Source organism: Seriola dumerili, unplaced genomic scaffold (assembly GCF_002260705.1).
Source record: "Seriola dumerili isolate Sdu_G_001 unplaced genomic scaffold, Sdu_1.0 BDQW01000301.1, whole genome shotgun sequence".
NCBI classification, from domain to species: Eukaryota; Metazoa; Chordata; class Actinopteri; order Carangiformes; family Carangidae; genus Seriola; species Seriola dumerili.
In genome coordinates, this window is record NW_019174556.1 from 1761470 (window position 1) to 1782575 (window position 21106).

Consider the following 21106-nt stretch of genomic DNA (forward strand, 5'->3'; position numbering starts at 1 on the left):
TAAAAACAAATAAATCAATTTAGTTGCTGGATTTATTTTCCGATCACAGAGAGCAGTGAGTAATAAAAACTGTATTACACCAATGCTAAGCTTCGCTTGCATCTTTCATTTACGTGCATAGCAGTTGTGCGCGCGCGTGTGTGTGAATATATATTTGTGCAAGACAGTTGCCTTCGTCAGCGACAGCAATGTTTTTGTGTGTGTGCGCTTATATGGCAAAAATGTGAGTTTCTATTCACCTAGCAGATGTACGGTGTCATAACCAATACACAATAAAAGCCCACTGGGTTCCATTTAACAACACAGAAATATCTACTATGGTATGCGCACAGATATAAACAATGTTATAGCCCAGGCCCACTGCTGTCCTTATGCTGTGTCGATACTTCACTCTCTTTATGACACTTATTATTGGAAAGACATAAAAGACACATTCTGAGTAGAAAAGCCCAGCCAGTGTTTTGGAGTGTCGTTTGGCAGGTGTAGTGAGGAGGATATTGGGAGAGGGGCAGCAAAATTGCCTCAAATCGAAAAACTATGCAGGAAATAATTTACTTGGACTGTATGTCTCTAGGCACTCAACATTTAGAATGGGCTCTGCTACTTTAATTGAAAGGGAAAGAGAGACAGCGAAAGAGAGAGAAAAGCTGTTACAAACAAGAGCATGATTTATGAAATCCATCCCTCTGTTCGTCAGAGCGAGCTCATTATGTATGCACAACAGTGAGAGTGTGAGAAGACGGATGAGTTGTCCCGGTGGCGGAGGAAGAGGAATGGCGGCGCTAAACTCCACCGGTAATCAACTGGTGAAATTAAACATCAAAAAAACAGGAATGATTGTGTGCGGCAAAGCGATTTGTCTGCAATTAGCGACCGGTCGCATAATTCACACACAGGCACACATAAACACATTCACGCTTAATGGAACAAGACGTGTCGCTGGGTGTGTATTTGTGTGTGTATGCAGAAATACAGCAGAGGATAACCATAAAAACAGTAAGTTAATAAACTTGAAAGACATTAACAGGACCTAGGGCAATTGGTGAGCAGCTACTTCATTTGTCAACAGCTCTTATTGAACGCTTTCTGAGAGGTAGCTGCTTATATTTATGGCCTTGTGTCTGTCATTTGTTTGTGCTAGTTTAGCTAACGTGAGAAGGAGAGAGGGCGGGGGCTGAGGAGGGACAGAAAATGCCAAGCAGGAGAAAGAAAATATTTCTGCTTACTTGGTATTTATAGTATGTTGTATCTAAGCCAGTATATTCAGTGTAGTACCAAAGCCACTGCCGTGACCTTTGTGATGTTCCATGATCAAACATAAAGGAACATACCTCGTCACCTTGGCAAGGATGAAATCTGAGGTTTGTATTTGACCCAGTGCACTCAATGCACTCAATAGAACGGCAGTGTGTCAATGTCTCCGCTTTTTCTGCATTGGAAACGACACAAAGAGTGGTTATCTGAGTCTCAGAGCGCTGTTTGGAGCTGAATTTCATTCTGGACATTTTCTGAATGTCGCCAGTGTAATTCATCAGTGTATTGTAGCAAGTACTGTTTACCTCAGCAGGGGTGTCACACAGCTAACACCCAATGTCAGCGCTGAAAGTGTAGCAAGACTGCAAAGATCTTCACTGGTCCTTTCTCAGTAGCTAACAAGCTGCTCTCACATTTCTCTCCCTCTGTCTAATTGAAAACCCCGTGTATCACAGGATTACTAGTTGTCTGAGCTTAAGCTTATACTTTTCTTAATCCTTAACATGATTGCCTGTGGTTGTCTCATGTGACAGAATAACCAGTTCCATAACAACCCAGTTGAATGCTTACATTCATACAGTATAGATGTAGACATTTATTGGTGTGCACTAGTGTAGTGGTGTACTGTGCAGACGTGGTCACTCAGATGAATAAGTGATTGGACATCTGGACATCCATTACCACTCTGTATTGCCTTGGGTAAAGTATGTGTCTGTGTATGTGTGTGTATGCCAGTCTTACAAGAATAGTCCCTGATTATGTTTTGAACGCTTGCAAAGAAAGTGTCAGATGAATTTGCCAGCATGCGATTAATTTGAGTATTTTGAATGCTCACCTTTGTCTTTTCCTCCTGCTCTTCTCCCCTCCGTTTCTTACTTTTTCTCCCAGTGAAGCATTGACTGAATGTGAATGTCTCTCAGATCCGCTGCTTTCTCCATTTCCAGCATCTTAGAACAATGAGAAATAGAGAGTAAAGGCCTGGTTGCAAAAGACAGTGGCTGGGCGAAATTCATGCGCAATGTCTTCACAAAACATTTGGTTAGAGAAGCTGAGTGGTGTATTGACTACTCATGGGGCTAACTGGAGAGCTACAGTTCGCCTTTGCCATCTTAAATGCTGGTGTGAGCGAGCCTTAAGACTATGATTTAGTTAGACTAAAATAATACAAGACCGGAGCACCTCAGACCAAAGTGCCATGATTGGTAACAAATCCCACTTGTCCGCCAGTGACACCTTTTCATTTGCAGAGAGAGCTAAAGCTTAGGCCCCTGATATGAGTCAGATCAAGACTGGTTGTCAAGTAAAGCACCATAGCTAGTCTCTATATTGAGATCTACAAACTTGTTTTCTTGTCTCAGAACAGAAAATTACTTCATTGCAGGGCTGGGATAGAATTGGGGAATGGTGGTGGTGGTGGTGGTGGTGGTGGGGGAGTTGTGAATTGCTTACGGATCGCATGTTGGCTTTTCACCCCATGCTGCGAGGCAGGTGAAATGCGGTTGACCCTGACCCTGCCTTTTCACGGCATGCAAAGGAAATGGAATCTGATATGATTCACATGGCTTGATAGGGCTCATCAACTCACACAAACTTCAGAGCCAAATACAAAATCCACATCTACTATAGTGTCTCTTTTTTGGACAGTACCCAGCCCTCTCGATCTCTATTTCCCCCTGCAGTCTTCAATCTATCTTTTCCTCTTTACCTCTGACCTTTTCATTTTTCAGTTCCTCCATACCAATCTGCTCTTCCATCTTGTCGTCTACACTTTCTCTCAATCTTGCCATACTACTGACCTTTCAGTTTCATTCATCCTGCGTTTCTCTACCTCTCCTCTCCTCCTGGTCTGGGCTGTAATTCAGCTTGTTTCAGGGCCAGTTAGGCAGCCAGTGGAGTTAATCTGTCTTTTCAGGTCATAAATCACTGCTTGGCATCTCTCTCTCCCTCTTTCTGTCTCTCTCCTTCTTTCTTTTCTCTGTCTTCCTTCTTTGCTCTTACCTGCTGCATGGATGTAGAGCCTACTTTGAGCTGATTGCGCCTGACAGTCAATGCTGGTGTTCTTTGCATGCGTGTTTGTGTGCGCATGTGTGAGTTTGTGTGTGGTTATCACTGCTTTAACACCCAACAGATAGGGAGTGAAACTGCATACTCTGGAAGTGCCAGAGCCAATAAGAAAAGATTGTTGAAACGTCAAGACCAATCAGAAGAGATGCTCCTCTCTGTGGTGCAGTTTGGATCTCTGTGTGTGTGTGTGCGTGTGTGTCTTGGACACAACAATAGCACAGACACACTCGTAACAGATGGAATCTTCTGGCTGAAAATTCATTCATAAGACGAACAAATTCCTTGAACTTTCAGGGGATAAATTAGAGCTGACTTTTTGCATGCATGCATGCGTGTGTGTGTGTGTGTGTGTGTGTGTGTGTTCATGCCTGTGAGTTCATTTTGACATATCTACGACCCGGCAGGTGCATGGGAAACTGTTGGCCCCCTACAACAGACAAAACCACATCAGGAACTGGAATGGTGGAATTGATGGGGGGAGAAATACAGAAGAAAGAAGGGGAAGGAGCGAGAACAGCTTAGCGTAGCAGGAGGGAGGAGAGAGAAAGAGGGAGAACGCGGGAGGAGAGTAAAGTTGAATAGCAGGAGGGCGGGAGTGGGAGAGGGGATGAATGAATGTGTTGTGGATCTATTGTGTCCAGCTCCTGAATGGAGTGTTAGTAAGCTAAGTAGTAACTGATGATTTACAGCTCCGAGGCTATATCAGCTGAAGTGGGCAAACAATAGCCTTTCATAAGCAACATTCAACAACTAGAAGAACCATGTAGCACTGAGCTATTCTGGGCCTAAAGTGGAGTGAAGTGTTTTGGAAGTCGGTGGTTACGTGTGAGAAGGCACTTCAACAGGAGACGAGAAAGGGAGATAGAGGAAAAGCTGATGTGGGGCAGTGACGGCAAGAAAGAGAGGGTGAAAATGGAACTAGTGGGGAGATGTTTGTCTCATTTTAGCTCTAATGCAATGTTGTTCTTAACCAATGTGTTCATTTAATCTTGAACTGTTTCTGTCAGAAAGTCCGTTACATGATCCTTTGTGGCATGTTCAAATTTATCACCAAGCTGTGTTTGGTATTTTGTGTGTGTGTGTGTGTGTGTGTGTGTGTGTGTATGTGTGTGTGTGTGTGTGTGTGTGTGTTTGGGGGTTGGGGTGGTATTGTAAATAATCTCCAGGCTCTCTCTGCTGGTTGCAGGTTTGCAGGGTCCCAGAGATTAGCTTCCCTTCTCCTGCTGAGCTCGGAGCTATGTTCAGCACCTTAAAGTGCTTCCCTCCCCTCTCCGGATGTGAAGACACACGGTGACTCCGCTACCACTACTACTCTGATAACATGAAGCTGCATCAGCCAGAAATGTTGAAGTCTGTTTTTTTCTAAAAATGTTTCTACCATTCTTTTTTTCTGTCAACCTCTCACTTCCTGTCTCAGCCCCACACCCCACACTTAGTGAGAAATCTTGAGACGCCTGTCATTACGAGCGGAGTCGCCAAGCATGGGGACCCTGAACTCAGACCTAACCATGGCATTAGAACAACAAGCCCTGTGACGAATGGGAGAAAATAGAGGAGTCGCGCCGTTTGTGTGTGCGTGTGTGTGTGTGTGTCCGCTGCTACACGTTTGCCATCCTGATTTGTTGGGAAAGAGGGAGATTCAGTCGACCATTGTGAATCTATTGCACTGCAGAATTGTGATAAGGGCCACACACACACACACACACACACACACACACACACACGCCAATCATTCACCTAATCAGCAACTGCATTCCATACTGCAGTGCCTATTCTGCTCTGCATATAGATTGTGAGGAAGATAGTCCACAAGGTGGGTTCTCTGGAAGTGTCACGGGAGAGGGACAGACACACAAAAAACACACACACTCTTGCACACGCACTCTGAAAAGCAACACACACACACAAGTGCCCCGGGAGCAACAGTTGGCTCCAGCTTTGCCTCCCCTAACCCATGAGACCTCCTTTCAGAGACCCCAGAGACCTCAGCCTCCCTCCTAATGCTCCTCCAGCCCTTTCCAATTCATCCTCTCCCCTGTTCCGTTCCTCCCCCTCCTCTGCCCTTCCCGCCCCAGAGAGTTCTCACTTCTGACAGAACAGTTAATCATACGCTCTCTGCAGGTCTCATCCTATGTGTGTGTGTGTGCACGTGCGCGTGCGCGTGTGCATGCGGATATTTGTGCGCATGTGTGTCTGTGTGTGCACGCGAGTGTCCAGATGTACACCTTCATTTTCAGCAAGACGGAGGATCTATCTTTCTCACCTCCATTTTTCACTCTTTTTTTCCCCCACTTTTTTCAACTCTGCTTTGCTTGCCCTTCATCTCTCATATCTTACCCATGTGAGCATTAAAAACACAAACAAGTACATAAAAGAAAAGACTGTTTTCTGTGTTTAAGCCCTAGTGTGTGATTGGTGTAGCTTGTTATGGTATAGTAATTTGTAATTTTTGGTTGTAGATATAACCTGCCTATTCTACTTCTTCTACTACTTTGGTAAATATCTTCCTATTTTGACTGTAACAGTAGCACAGATATAACTAGCTAGTGAACCCAAAGACAGTTGTAGCCCTAAACTATTTTAGAGCCATGTTTAAAGTGACACACCCTAAAGAAGTACTCCAGCAATTTAATATTGCACTTTGAAAAAGTTGGGACACTTGCAAGAGTTGTATAGATAATGAATGGTCAAAATCAGTGGAGCAGTGGTTCCCATTTAGTTGCAAGGATAGGATAAGCCAGATACCACACTTCCCAAAATGCAACTTGTTAACACCATTTATTTCACTCTCCCTGCTGAGAAAACTCCCACATCTTTCGAGTTCCTGCCCACAGTTTGCAACACGGGCTTTTTGATAAGAAGTCTCCGAGCCCAAGCTGAGATAAGCTACAGAGGGCATTATACAGCTGTTTTTCACAGACTGAGTTCTACTCCCCACGATGAGTAAACTGATCCAAATGTGCAAAATCGGTGGAGTGCCTCTTAAGTAAAATGTCTTGAACTCTGGTCCATTGAGGCTGGTGTTGGTGAAGGAGCTTCTCACTCTCTGTCCGCTATGGTGGATTTCTCCTTCTATGGTTATTGCGAGTCCAGAAAGAATCCCTGTTTGAAACTGAAGTCTGTAACGTTCGCCTTTGTCTGTGATGAGACGTCTCCAGCAAAGATGACCAAGTAGCTGAGGAAGGTTGTGAGGAAGCCAGCAGTTTATTTGAATCAGCCATTACAAGACTTGGAAAATATCTCAGCTAGTGAAGTGTGAACCTACTGGGCTTATGCTTTAGTTTGATGCGTGAAACTACAAATGTGGTGCGAAATGTGTCGCTTCCATTATGCTGGCTCAGTTTTAAGTGGACTTCATTGGCACTGTCAGCCAGGACAGAAGCAACCTGACAAGTCACAACTAACTAATCAACTCAGTACACAGTCTGCAACCATGGTTAAATATATATATAAATTTATATATATATATATATATATATATATATATGTATATATATTCGATTGACAGATATTTAAGAAAGACTATACAGGCATCAGTGGTCTATGCAGAGCTGCAACAAACAATTCAAGAAAGTGGAACAAGGGCCAAAACACATATATCCAAGTTGAAAGAGAACAGATCTAAACTCTCTCTTGCTTCCTTAAGAGACTAAAGTGTTGCTACATGTTGCTGTTTTGTGCAGTAATATTCATACTGATGATGATGATCATTTTTCCCTATAATAATTGTGCCTGACAACTACAGTAAGGTAAGATTAGTTGGGAAACTAGAAGACTAGGAGCCCAGCTTTAAGCTAGAAGCTTTAAAAAAAAACAAAAAAACAACAATATACAGTCGTTGCTAGTCTCTTTACCCAAATGAGAGTTGGATACACTGCATGCCCATCCACCACCCTGACTTCCACACCCTTTCTCCCTCAAAGGGCACTCCTTTGTTGTGCTTTGGCATTGAACGTTGGCATTGAATGTAAATTGTGAGGTGCAGAATCGTCGAATAGTCGTCCCATATGAACATAATTCCCTTGATACGTTAGTTTAGATTGGATAGTGCCTTTATTAAATTGCCTTGACTGGGTGCATATATTTATCAGATGAAATACAAGATACAAAATGCCCAGAGTATCACGAGATCACAACCTCCAGACATCAAGGACAGTAACAGCACTTTGGTAGCCATAAACATCTCTACAGACCCAGCCCACTCCTGCTTCCTCATCTTTGTTTGCAGATTGAGATTCAGGAAGAGTTTTGTCCCTGGAGCCGCCACCTGTCTGAACACTGCCCACCACCGCTGACTCTCTCACCACATCTGCCTCACAGCCAGACCAGCAGTCAAAGCACTACACACTCCACGCACACAGTGCTGGACTCAAGCTTAATATTCTCTTCATTGCTGATGTGTTTTACATTACAATATTACATGTGTGATTTAAAAATGAAAATGCGATAATAAGCTATCGTGTTTGTTTTACATTCTCTGACCTCATTTAAGTACTGCACATGAAAACATTTAGATAGTTAACAAATACTTTTATACTTTTTTGTTTGACTTTTTGTTAACAACTTTTTGTTCTTATGTCTTTCTTGTAAAATCAGAGCATAGTCTCATTGGCATTAGAGAAATTTTAAACCTTAAATCTTGCAAAAACCTGTGTAGAATCAGTCCAACACAAACAAAAAGATCTGACTGAAGCTGGACTGGGAATAAATGATTTTCTTGGTCAGTTATCAAGGTACATACGTCTCCAGCCGATTTAAAAAAAATAAATAAATAAATACATTAGCTGTTGCAATGTTTAAAAGTTTAAATAGGTTTTTTTTTCTTTAGATTTGTGAATTATTTTTGGTCATATGGAGGAAAATGTATTAATGGAAGAGGGTTTGGAATGACCACAACACTGAACTTTTTCAAAAACTTCTGTTCACATACTCATGTTACACGTTACACGGAAGGCTACAGATAAATCAAGTCAAATCTTCATGCTATTATTATGTTGTATGCTGATGAACGCACTCCTCTCTCTCTCACACACACACAGACACACACACACTCACACCCATCAAATGTCCATGGAAGTGCGGCTGTAAGTGAATATTACAAGTCAGCAATTCCGGGGTTTTCAAATTGCCCTTGCTCTCCAGAATATTTTTAATTTCCTATTAAACATCACTACTCTCGCATGATTAGGCTCGGAAACCACACCCATGCACGTGCGCAGACACACCTGCTCAAACACACACTATGCACACGCACACACACACACACACACACACACACACACACACACACACACACAGCCTATGCACCGTCTCTCTCTGTCAAAGGCAAACTCACCAAGTTCACACTGCGTGACTGCCCATGTGATGCTCATCCTTGTCCTCCATTTCATTAGACAGGGGGCCGAGTGAGCTATTCTGGGAGAGAACGGTAACTCTTTGTTGGTTGCTCAGCTGAAGAGACGTCTCCAATAGCAACTGAGACCTATGGCCTCTTCCCCCCCGCGTGGCATCCAGCTCTCATACTTGTGGCCGTGAGTGTCCGTTTTCCTATCCTACCCTGTGTTTGCATGGGTTCATCCCTCTGTGTGTGCAGTTTTTGAGGGTGCGCCTGTGTTTTGCATGTGTGTTAGTTTGTGTACAGATGCAACGGGATGTGATCTATCACTCACAGATCTATAACAGTTGCACACAGCGAGGGATGAACACGTTAGTGTCAGTTGCAGACGAGGGAGACGAGCAGAGGAGAGGAGTGATGTGACTGTTATCGATCCTGCCTGGTAATTACAGCGCGATTTATTACCAGAGAGAGGGGGTGGGGGGGTGGGGGGGACAGAGTGAGAAGGTATCATATTTAGTTTGGGGTTGTAAGTCAGGTTTTTGGCGAGAGTGAACAAGGTCAGAGAGAGACAGAGACAGATCACTTTACCCCTCCCTCCCTTGAGTGCTGTGCGATCTGATCACTGTTGTGCTTTCTGACATCCTCCCCCGTCCTCTCTCTCCCCACTCATTCCTATTTTCTATTTTCTAAATCCTCATATGACCACACGATGCTGATAGCACCCAGCACAAGCGGGCTCATGTTTGTTTGCTTAAACACTCTTGCATACATTTAGCCTCTCCATGCATGGTGCATTTTCGCCTGTCAGAAGCATCACTTGCAATCAGTGCTGAGATATAGTGTTAATATGATATGAAATGAAGGTGCACTCTGTCACTCTAACAAGCCTGCTAGTGTTTGTGGCTTGTAAAAGTGTGGGAGTGTTGGGTTGTTTACAGAGATGTGTGGGCGTTAAGCATGATCTTGTGGGTATGTGTGCGCATTTATGTGTGTTTCTGTTTGTGTGGAGGCAATATTGTTCCTGAATATGTCAAAAACTATGTTCTTACTGGCGAACCACATCCTGTCTTTCAATGAGTCACACAGAACAACACACACGTACCAAAACACACCACTACGCTACGATCCTACTCACGTATGTTTGAACTGTAGATACTTTTTTTTTTTCCTGACCACTAACTGTTTTGTAATACAGTTGCAATTCTGGCCTAAATACTCCTGATGCTTCACACGTTGTGTAAGAACATTTTGTATGAAAGTGGAGATTTTAGAGGCAATAAGAATGTTTGTTTGGAAATTGTTTCTCATGGAGTTCTATATACTGTATTTACACAGTCATACACACGCATACACACACAGATACATACTATTTTTTTTCGGTTGCCCTTTTTCTTATATCAAAGCAATGTATATGAGTCGGCCATAGGAGTATCATGTTATGCTGAGGGATGGATCAGAGTAAAATTAGCAGTTTATCTGGGACTGTTAAATAAAGAATATTCTACATTTGATATTATTCATTGCAGAGTATAGTTTTCTGGTGTATGTTGCTATGGTAATCCTGCAACTGGCAGCATTCCAGTAATAGATTGATTTTGGTCTGGTTATTCTATACACTAGACTCAAAGATGGAAGAAGAAAATCTCTGCCTGTGTTTGTGTGTGTGTGTGTGTGTGTGTGTGTGCGTGCGTGTGTGTGTGCGCGTGTGTGTGTGCTGTCATGCATGTGTATCTTTGCCTTATCAATCTGTAAGCGCTGTATTGATTGGCCAAAAGATATTTCCTCTAATGTGCTTGGGGATGAGAGTGGGAGGGGTCACGAGGGTGGCGTGGAGGGGAGGTGGGAGGAGGGGGGGCAGCTTTCACTTAGCCTCCAAGCTCTTAAGAGAACATCTATCTATCAACATTTCCAGGCATGGGGTTCAGAAGCGGGTAGGTGGTTCGATCTCACACGCGCGTGCACGTGCACAGAAGAAAGAGCAGGAATCATTAAAATAGCAACAGCATCAAGCAGCCAACACACCTTAGCAAAGCTCGAGCATGTTGTTGTTTACACTGTGGGAGGCAATGAGCTGATACATCTCAGAGAGCTGCTAGTTTGAGCAGTAGATCCTGTGCTTTGTGGAAACAGCCAGGAAAAGGAGAGTATCATTATTAGTGCCAGGGCTCAGGGTCTAGTATGTGTTCAGTGTGAGTGTGCAACAATCTGCCCAGTGTTTTGTTTTGTTTTTAATTAAGAGGAGGGTATAGTGTGAATGTTGCACTGCCTGCCCTGACTCCTGGGATGATGTGATGCATCGTGATGATAATGTCTTTTCCTGTTTTTACACTCGAGCTCCATTTGCTCTCTTCAGGCCTCGCACAGGACTAGAGACTCACACAGCCACCATTTAGCTCTCAGCAGGGAGAGAGAAGAGGGGGAATCGGTCGCTCCTCCTCTCTTATCTCTCACTTAACAAAAGCCTCTGATGAAGACAACAAGCATTCTCCCTCTCCCGCTCTCTGTCTCTCTCTTACTCTCTCTCATTTGTCTCTTGCTCTCCTCTGTTTAACAGTCAGAGTGCTAGTTGAACATGGCAGCTCTGACACTTTTCACATCTCCAGTCCTTTGTTGAGTGTGCTCTCACATGTGTGTGTGAGTGACTGCATCCTTGTTGTGTGTACCACAGGATTGCATGTGTCTCTGCACTTGCTTGCCAATGTTTGTGCTTTGTGTACTTGCACCACAGCCTGTGTGTCAGTACATGCTGTATGTGTGTGTGTCAGAGTGAGTGTACACTGACATGTGTGTGTGTGTGTGTGTGTGTGTGTACACTTTCTCCGCTTTCTCAGGAGCTGTTGTTCTGTTTGCGGCGATGAGCGTCTCAGTAATTATCTTTAGCTTTAACACACACGCATGCATGGAAACACACACACACACACACATTACACATTGTAGCCTACACTGTAGCCTATGCACGGCTGTCTAGTTTTCATTTCTGGGTTATTGTCTCCAACTAGCACCATAGCAGAAGAGGTTCTTAGCTTGTAATGTGGAGGAAATGGGTGAACAGCCTCTCTAATTACACTTCACCCACTGACACTAATTTACATACAAACACAATCGCACTCCAATCCAAACCTTCATTATCTCTGGATTCCATTCTGTAGGGCATGATATTCTGGCTGTTATATTTCATTCAAGCTCTGTTTCTCGGCACCACTGCTTAGTCATTACACTAACTGAGAGTCACAAATGGGGACGTTTCCAGTGAGAATATGACCAAAGAATGTCGAAATTTCTCAAACTAAGTAACTAAAACGAAAGTACCAGTATGAAAATGAGTTCTTTCTCCATTGTGTGTCTGTGTGCATACATTTTGTGTGTGTTTTTGCTCGGGGCCTATGTGAGCTTAAAGTTGCACACGGTCTCGACAACACCCTCTGTGAACTGAGAGCACAACTGCGTGTCTGTCTTTTCTCTCGGGTTCATACATTTTCCTCACACTTCTGGCTTGCGTTCTCTCTCAAACACAACCACACGCACCACATGCACACACACTAAATAAGCTCTATTGTAAGGCCATTACAATGTGAATGAGGGGCCCACCAGCTCCATTGAGATGTGTGTGAGTGAGTGTGTGTCAGTGCAAATAGGTTAGGGAGATTGATGAACTAGTAGGAAGGGGAAAAGGAACACCTAATCAAGTTAAAAGCACTCTATGATTGACATGCTGTGCCTGCTTGACTGACACTCTACACAAGTGGGCATAATGGGGCTGACTCATATATGTGTGTGCCTGATCAACATGCATGCACCAGTGTGTTTTCAATAGTGAATGTCAAAAAATGTGCTCTAGTCATTCTCAAGGCTGATGCCATCCCTGATTGTATGAAAATGTGTTTTTTTTTGTTTTGTTTTTACACAAGCTACAGATCAGATAGTCCACCTTCTTTTCCTTCCTTTCCCTCTTTTTATCCTTGAGTACAACAACTTGTGCAAGGAGCAAGAGAGAATCAGCAAGGCGCGCCATTAACTTGCATCGGTGCGTATCCGTCTGTGACATCCCTTATCCGACTAACACCAACTAACGGGCCGTGAGCTTTTAACGGGCCCGTGATCGCTGATGCCCGAGAAAAAGGCTGTTTGTGTCAATCAAACCGAGACCCCTCCCCTTCTTTCTCCTCTCTCTCTCTCTCTCTCTCTCTCTCTCTCTCTCTCTCTCTCTCAGACACACACACACACACACACCCTCCCTCTCTCTATCTCTCTCTCTCTCTCTCTCTTTCTTTCTCTCTCCCTCGATCGCCTCCACTTGTGTAGGCACTCTTAAACCGGAGCATTTACGCACGGCAGTCAGTCGTTAACGGGCACCCCGATATCGGCGCTCCGTCGTCCACTCCGCCGCCTAATCTCCACCTTTAAAGAGCACAGATAAAGGGACAAGTGGGCATAGCGGGAGAGAGGAGAAGACAGTGGGGGAGACGAGAGTAAGAGAAATAGAAGAATGATGAAAGGGGGGAGGAGAGCGGATCATTCCGCCTGGCCGCCCCTGCTGATCTAGTGAAGGGGGAGAGAGAGAGAGAGAGAGAGAGAGAGAGAGAGAGAGGGGGAGAGGGAGAGGGAGAGGGGAGATGGCACAACGCTTCAGCATCCAAAACACACGGGAGTGGTGCGCCACCGAGACCTCAGCCCCGGACCCACCCGAAGCAGCATCATATTCGCCGCTCTCCCGTCACGCCTCCTCCCCGCTCGGCAGCGCCTCAGCCTCGGCTAGAGGTAAGTGGGCGAGTCGGTGTGCTTTTAATTCTTAAGGTAAACTTCAGCGGCAGGAGGCAGGATTGGGGAAACTCTCCGGATTTATCTGCTGTTAGTTTGAGCTCATCTCTCTGCCTGTTTGGAGTCAGCCAGGGATGTTTATGCTGCGGGTTGCTTTCTTTTTAATTACATTTTCACCGGAGATTTAACGACACAAACAGAATAGCAGACTGGATTTATTAGCCTACCGCTTTTGAGTTTTCCTCCAGTTTTCACGGTTTATCCTGTTTAACACACTGGACTTCATTGTTAATCTAATATAGGCTATTTAAAATTGCATGCTTTCTGTGGCTCCCAGAAACTGTTGCAATTATAAATAACATTTAGGTTATTATGATGAAACATTAAAATGACAATATACTGGTTTTACATATTTAGGCCTACTTTTCAGTTTAAATGTGAATTTTAAAATGTTTCAGTAACTTTTTCATGTAGCATTTCACAAAATAGCCTACTGCATGAGACAGGACTTGGAGGAAATGCATCTTGAGGTTTTTTTTTCTTCATATCACATGATTTATAATACCATTGGGAATTATAGTTATTCAAATAACAGGCTAAAACTTCCATGTGAAGTCTCTTGTGTCAATCCAATTCCAGCGCCCTCCTGTGGCTCCTAGTGAGACACATGCATACCTATAGTAAGAGGTTCAACCAGCTCTCACCTACAGTTGAGACACAGATTTAGTGCTTTCCCTATACTTTGAATATCAAAACACTAGTTTGAAAAACCCCTTTTTATGACTGAGTAAGTGGCACATGAGACAATTTCCTCCACATCTTTATGGTGTCTAATAAAACTAATAAAACCCCAACTAAGCTATTTAACAGTCAGTATTCTTCCAGAATTCCCAATTAGGATGACACACATTTCATAAAAGCAATGAATACAACTGCATTGGAATAGGTAGAAAGTTAGTTCAGAGTTATCGTCCTCCTCTTTTTCATTTTCTGGTATCATATTTAAAGAATGTGACTGGAGTCTCTTCTCCATGACCTTCTCTTCGCGTGTGTTCTCTAAAGGCAAGGAACAAGGAGAGAAGGAACGTGAGGAAAGACTATTGATATTCAAACAGACAGAAGCAGAGAAAGAGGGGGTGTAGATAGACAGAGAAAGAAAGAGAGAGAGAGAGAGAGAAGGGGAGAGTGAGGCGGAGAGAGAAAAGAGAGAGAAAAAGATGCTGTGGGATCTTTTCTTCTCCCTGGCTCCCGGCACATACATTAAGATGCTAATCCTGGTCTTTTTTGTCTCTTTCTATAATTCATTGCATTTTGTTCCTCTCTCTGCTCTTTCTCTCTGACTTTTCTCTCGCTCGCCATTTCCTCTGTTCTGTCATGGGCTCCCCCCAGATTAGTGCTCCTGGCAAAAGGATTCCAACTCTAATTTTGTGGTATTTCAGATGATTAGGTTCAGAAATAGGACAGAAGTGCACAGAGTATGGCGCAATTAGAGGAATTCTCTGTAGAGCTTTATAGGACTGATTAGTTGAGGTCCCATCCACCTCTCCTCACTGCCATATTAACGCACAACCAGCTGTTGTTTATTTGTGAGGATTGACTTTTGAGCTGTGTTTGTGCTTTTAACTGTGATGTCACTTTGTGTGTGTGTGTGTGCCAGAGGTTGGATAAGCCCTAAGGATGTAAGTTGTTTTCAATCAGCTCTGTAGTTACCAGCTGTGCCCTCACATTCCCCAGGGTGGCACAACCTAGGTACACACACACATACACACACACCCGTGAGCATGCAGCTAGAGAACTAATGCATACTATTCAACCTTGCCCAACAGATTCACTCTTCCTTCTTTTTCTCCTTGTCCCCTTTCTCTGCAGACATTAATCATCACTCGCCCCATATCTGCGCGTGATACCTCCATGAGGTTTGGAAGAAGAGTACGTTGACTGCATTTCCTCAATGAAGACCTTTGTTCCCCATCATCCGGCGCAGCTCCCCTCTCCATCTGCCATGGTGACATGACGCACCCCTGAGTGGCTTCGCTCCTTTCTCCCACACACACAGACAATCTCTTGGGCTTGTCAAACACCAAAGCTCGTGCAGACACTCTCAAGCCCCCAGCAAACAAAAAAAGACATCTCCTCCTGCTACGCACAACACCTCCCCGGCTTGCAATGACGGTGGCGGTGCGATTCCGTCGCCACTTACGTAGGCTCCTGCTCCTGCTGGCCTCCTGCTGTCTCCTCTCCCTCCTTCTCTCTGCATACTTCCTCTTTACCAACTCCTCCCCTTCCATGCAGCTTGGACAATCTCCTGAACCTGCCTGCTCCCAGCCGCTCTCCATGTCTCCGTACCGCCAACTCCCATACCCGTACCCACCGAACCCCCCTCACACACATGTCCACACTGATCCAGTGGTGCTGGTGCTGGTGGAGTCCCAATACTCGCAGCTGGGTCAGGACATTGTGGCTATATTGGAGTCAGCACACTTCCAGTTCCGCATGGAGATTGCCTCAGGGAAGGGCGACCTTCCACCGCTGACAGAAAAGGGCCGTGGACGATACTCTCTAATCATTTATGAGAATCTGTTAAAGTATGCACATGCAGACACATGGAACAGACAGCTGTTGCATCAATACTGTACTGAGTACAGAGTGGGCATCATAGGTTTCTACCGCTCCACCGAGAACTCCCCACCTCTTCTCAAACTCAGAGGCCTCCCGCTGGTGTTAAGGACCAACCAGGCCCTTTGGGACTGCTGCGTGGTATCTAGCTCTCCCCTTCTCCACCTTACCAAGCCCGGCACAGATCGAGGGGCTTTACCTGGGGAGGACTGGACCTCCTTCTCCTCCAATCACTCCACGTACCAGGCTGTGCTGCATGCACGGGCCAAGGATGGAGCAGGGGCAGGTAGTGGTGATAATCCAGGGCCTGGCTTCAGTTCAGGCCTCCAAGCCACTGTGGTACAGGATATGGGACTGTACGATGGAGTGAGGAGGGTACTGTTTGGCCAGGGGCTGGGCTACTGGCTCCACAGACTCATCCTGGTGGATGCCATATCCTACCTCACGGACAGGAAGCTTACGTTGGGCCTGGACCGGCACATACTGGTGGATATAGATGACATTTTCGTCGGGAAGGAAGGGACACGCATGAATGCCAAGGATGTGAAGGTATTGGAGGCGATGGGTGTGTGATAATGTGCATTAGAGAGAGACAGAGTGCAATAGAGGGAATGAATTCATGTTGGGTCAGTGGTGTTGGATTAGATTTTTCATTCTCTTATCAACTTCTAAAAAAAACAGTAACTGATGGCAGTGCAGTGGTGAAGAGATAAGGGGTGTGTACTTATTGCACTGTAAGTCTGCAGCAAAAGATTTTACCAGGAGTGTGTTTCAAAGGTTGTTAGCTCAGGCACGGGTGCATCGAGGGGGTACTTGGGAAAGCTCATGCGTGTCTGTGTGCAATGTCTCTGTGTGTTGTGTACCAAGTGCATATGTGTTGGGGTATAGCGAGAGGGTATTTATCTCAAATAGAGGTTTAGCCAGAAGTAAAGAGGCCATTTAAGTGAACAAAGAAGTGAAGTGAAAGAGAGAAAGAGGAGGGGTGAGAGAGAGAAAGAGAGGTAGTGAATGAGCCAGTGAAAAGATGAATGGCACTTATTCCTCTTTTCCCACGTTCCTCCTCTTAGGGAAACTAAAGGAGAGTCAGCCGTGCAGCCCGCCTCTCAAGACATCTATTGTTTCAACACACACGCTTGCATGAGCAAACACACACACACACACACACACACACACACACACACACACCCACACACACACACAGACACACACACACCCCCCCACATAAAGACCGACGTGCACCTCCATGCATGTATTTATGTAATACATACAGAAATACAGTATGTGCACACACTCGTATGTATATAAACCACTAATTTATGTGGTATTATAGTATTTCTATGAGATGAAAAGAAACATCTCAGGTTTGCTGGAGGGAGGAATAAAATGGTACCGCACAAGGAATTTTGTTTGAAATCTGTGGTCACATTCTCCCACTGCGACCTCACCAGTAAAGGGCCATTCAAGGGAAACAAATTGTGTTTGGTGGGTTTCCATGTGTGGGAGCGTGTCTGCAAGACAGGTGAGATTTATGCTGCTCTGCGGTGATGTGCACGAGCTAAGACCAGAGGTGTCTGCCTGTCTCACTGCAGTCACAGGATACACATGACGGGAAACTGTGCGTCTGTGTGTGTTTTTCTGAATCAGTACTTTAGATTAGAATGTCACTTTCTGCCAGTGGCTGACACCTGTCTCATCAGACAATGGGAAAAAAAAGAGAAAAAAGAAAAAGAGGAGCCACCTGTCTGTGGCTGAAACTCGGGGAGATGAGAGGAATGGGGGGAGGCTGAGAAAACAGAAGTGCAGTGGGTGGTCAAGTGGAGAGGAATTCCACCCTTGAATATAAAAAAGAAGCTTGTATCCAAAAAGGATAAAGGAGTGCATATTCACACACAGTCACACACACTTTGCGCACACACCCGTGCACGTACAGATTCCCAAAATGAGCACACAAGCGCTCTCTCGTTGGAGTTTTCATTTCAAGTCTGCCTGACTCTTCAGCTTTGTAGCATAAATATACATGAGGATGAACCAGTGCCATAACAGAGGGGCAGGGAGATGTGGATGGAGGAAGCAGTGGAGAGAGAGAGATGGAGAGATAGATAGAGAGAGGGGCAGGAAAAAGAGAGGGTGATGCCACTTGAAAGGCCCACACTCTTTCCATATTTCTACTCTACTTTCTCCTTCAGGATGGTTGGTAATCACAGAGAGGAAGAACTAGAATAATAAAAAAAACAAGAAGAAAAAGAGTTGGAGAGAGAGAGGAAGGGAGGGGAAGGTGAAGTGTGGCGCCGAGGGGAAGAGCTAGCAGCTAACTTAGCGATTTCTGAGAAACAAAATGCTGAAGGGAAATGAGGAAGCGGAGGAGGGGAGGTGCAGGAGCAGGAATATGGTGATTTGTAGCAGCCCTCCTCTTAGAGATGAAGAGCCTCAGGTAGAGTTGTCAAATTCCAGTTGGAACAAGGCTTATTTTAAGTGACGAGTGTGTATGCACGGGTAAGCCATGTATATTCATAATCATGTGCATCAACCAGTTTATTTTACTGTTACCTTTTCTTAACGTCTCTCATCTTTGTTGTGATGCAGGGGTTGTTTGATTAGTAAAGTTTAGTTTTCAGGAGTCTTTCCCTTCCAGCAAAATGTCAGTGAAAAGCTGCTGAAAGGATGACTCATATTAGATGACCGTATGGCAAATATAAATCTAACATACATCTGAGGTGAAGGTGTCCGCTGAAAGGATGTCTCCTCATGTCATTAAAAAGAAGAATGCTTGTGGAATTCAAGGAATTATTAAATCAGGAAAGAGAGATGTTTCCTCAAGGTACAATTGAACCTGTGCAAAACTGTTTGGCTCTGACGATAGCTTTATGGAGTAGAACAGGTAAACTGTCATGGGTTAAATTCTGGTCAGACCAGACTGACATGACATGACGATGACATTACAGACAAGGTTTATCCTGAAAATCGACATCTGGAGCGTTTGATAGGTTCATCGAGACATCTCTAAATCTGCTATCGTAAATGTTCTAAATATTATTCTAAGTGTTCTGGCACCGCAAAAATATTTTTCTTACATTTAAATAGCATATCCCAACGAATAATTATGAACGACGCACAAACTATGTGAAAATGTAAATCCTGTAAATCAAGAAAAGCTTATGTGTAACACCGCATCAAAGTGTGTAACAGGATGTGTTATTGACCAATTAGTAGGACAAGGCATTTGCAGTTCCAATGTTAGAAATCCCTCCTTACCTCTGTAAAGCCAACATTCAGTCTCCTGCTCTCCCCGAGAGAAGAGGAGAGAGGAGGAAGACAGAGAGAGAGAGGGAGGCCAATTAAAATGCCACCCTCCTTCTCTCTGCACTCTTCATTAGACTCACCCCACGAGTTCATCTGGTGACAAACAATACCTACACCCCCTCTTGTCTGCACACACACTCACACACACAGCTGTATTTCCTCTATTAAAATGATTCACAGGGAGGCACCCCGTGGCTGACATTTCTCAAAATGAGGGATGATGCCAGTCAAAAACTCCCATCAATGATCCGCTCGTGCCGGTGCTTGTGTTTTTTAATTCATGCGTGTCGGGTTTCTCCTCTCTTCTGCCTTGGGAGAGTGGTCGTTAGGGAGGTGTCCGATTCTCATCTTCAGATCCCTCTTTATCACCCCCCTCTCTCCCTTTCCTCCCCCTCCACTCACCTTCCTCCTCACCCCCTCCTCGGCCGAGTCATTGATCACTATCTCTGGCCTATTTGTATTCCTCCCTAAACCTCTTGTTCAACTCATTCTCACTCTTTTCCTTCCCATGGTGCTTTCTAAAGCGGTGCCATCTAAGTTGAGAGGGCACACATTCATGTGAACACGTGAACTTAGAAGCCAAGACAAAAATCTCTTTGCACATATTTAACATTTTTATGTATCTAGAGCAAGTGTATAGTGGCTCAGTAAAAAGTACAGTTACCTCATATCAACTCAGAACCTTTCTGTGTTATGTGCAAATTGTCGGAGGAGATCCCCTGCATTTAGCCTATTTTATATTACAACAATCCATCCCTTGTACTCCCGGAAATTAATAACAGGGCAATTTTTTGAATTTCGTAACTTTGTTTGATTTGGGAAGTCAAATAATTACAACTTTCATGTGGTCTTATAAACCATAAAGTGCTATTTCGCCTTTAGGACAGAACAGGAAGCATGTTTTAACATCTTATCCAGCCAGAAGGTAGTTATTTTATGCATTACTTCACTGCACCGCAGAATGTACTATAATGGATAATAGTATGATACGTTTGAAATGAAGAGTGTAAATGTCAAGGCTAAAGTGTTTCTCTTCATGTGCTGATGATCACTTTGGTCTGGCAATGACCTAAAATTGAAAACAAAACAAAAAAAGGAATTACACAAAATGAGCAAAATTTAGACTTCACTGAGGGTTTTTGGCTCAGCAGCCTGCAATTTACTGTGCAGTCCTACTTAGAGTTAATCTTTAGACCTAATTAAGTATGATCCATATTTGCCACTTAAGTCAATGGAACTGAGCTCATTCCATATCCGTTTATTACTTTGCCAAATGCTATTACAAAAGTAATGAAGAAAAGACAAACAGTGGAGAAAAGATTTAAAAACCAATGAAGAGACACAAAGAAATAGGAGAAAGGGAGGGGCATACACGATTCTTTTTCTTTTTTAAATCGGTCAGACGACATCAAAGGCTGGCACCTTTGATAAGGAATCTTAGGTATTAGATCTTGATGGTTTTTAAAATGACAAAGTTGCAGGTGGGAAGGGAAAAAAAGAGATGACATATAGGATGGCAGAGGAGGACAGGATATTGCTTCCAGCATGATGCTTCCTGACATCTGCTCTCATTCGCCCCCCTGATCTGGACAAGTAGAATTATCACAGTCAGCCCTGCAGGGAAGGAGAAGTTTTACAGTTACGCTATTAGAAGGGGAAAAAAAGGCTGTTACATATTTATGTATCAGAGGTTTTCATTTTAATGTTTTTTTTTTTAACATATGGTAGAAAAAACACACATTCATCGCTGTGCCATTGTCATGAATACTCTGAAGA

At 44.1% G+C, this 21106-nt stretch overlaps 1 protein-coding gene across 1 annotated transcript in view; it reads left to right on the forward strand.

Moving 5' to 3' along the window:
* The first annotated feature begins 13321 nt into the window (after positions 1 to 13321).
* LOC111231419 (bifunctional heparan sulfate N-deacetylase/N-sulfotransferase 4-like) overlaps positions 13322 to 21106 on the forward strand; it is a 42780-nt gene continuing 34995 nt past the window's right edge. The window contains exons 1-2 of the mRNA XM_022758500.1: positions 13322 to 13414; positions 15284 to 16579. Coding sequence (XP_022614221.1) covers positions 15581 to 16579 — 999 coding nt within the window. The 5' untranslated portion in view covers positions 13322 to 13414; positions 15284 to 15580. The remainder of the gene's footprint in view (positions 13415 to 15283; positions 16580 to 21106) is intronic.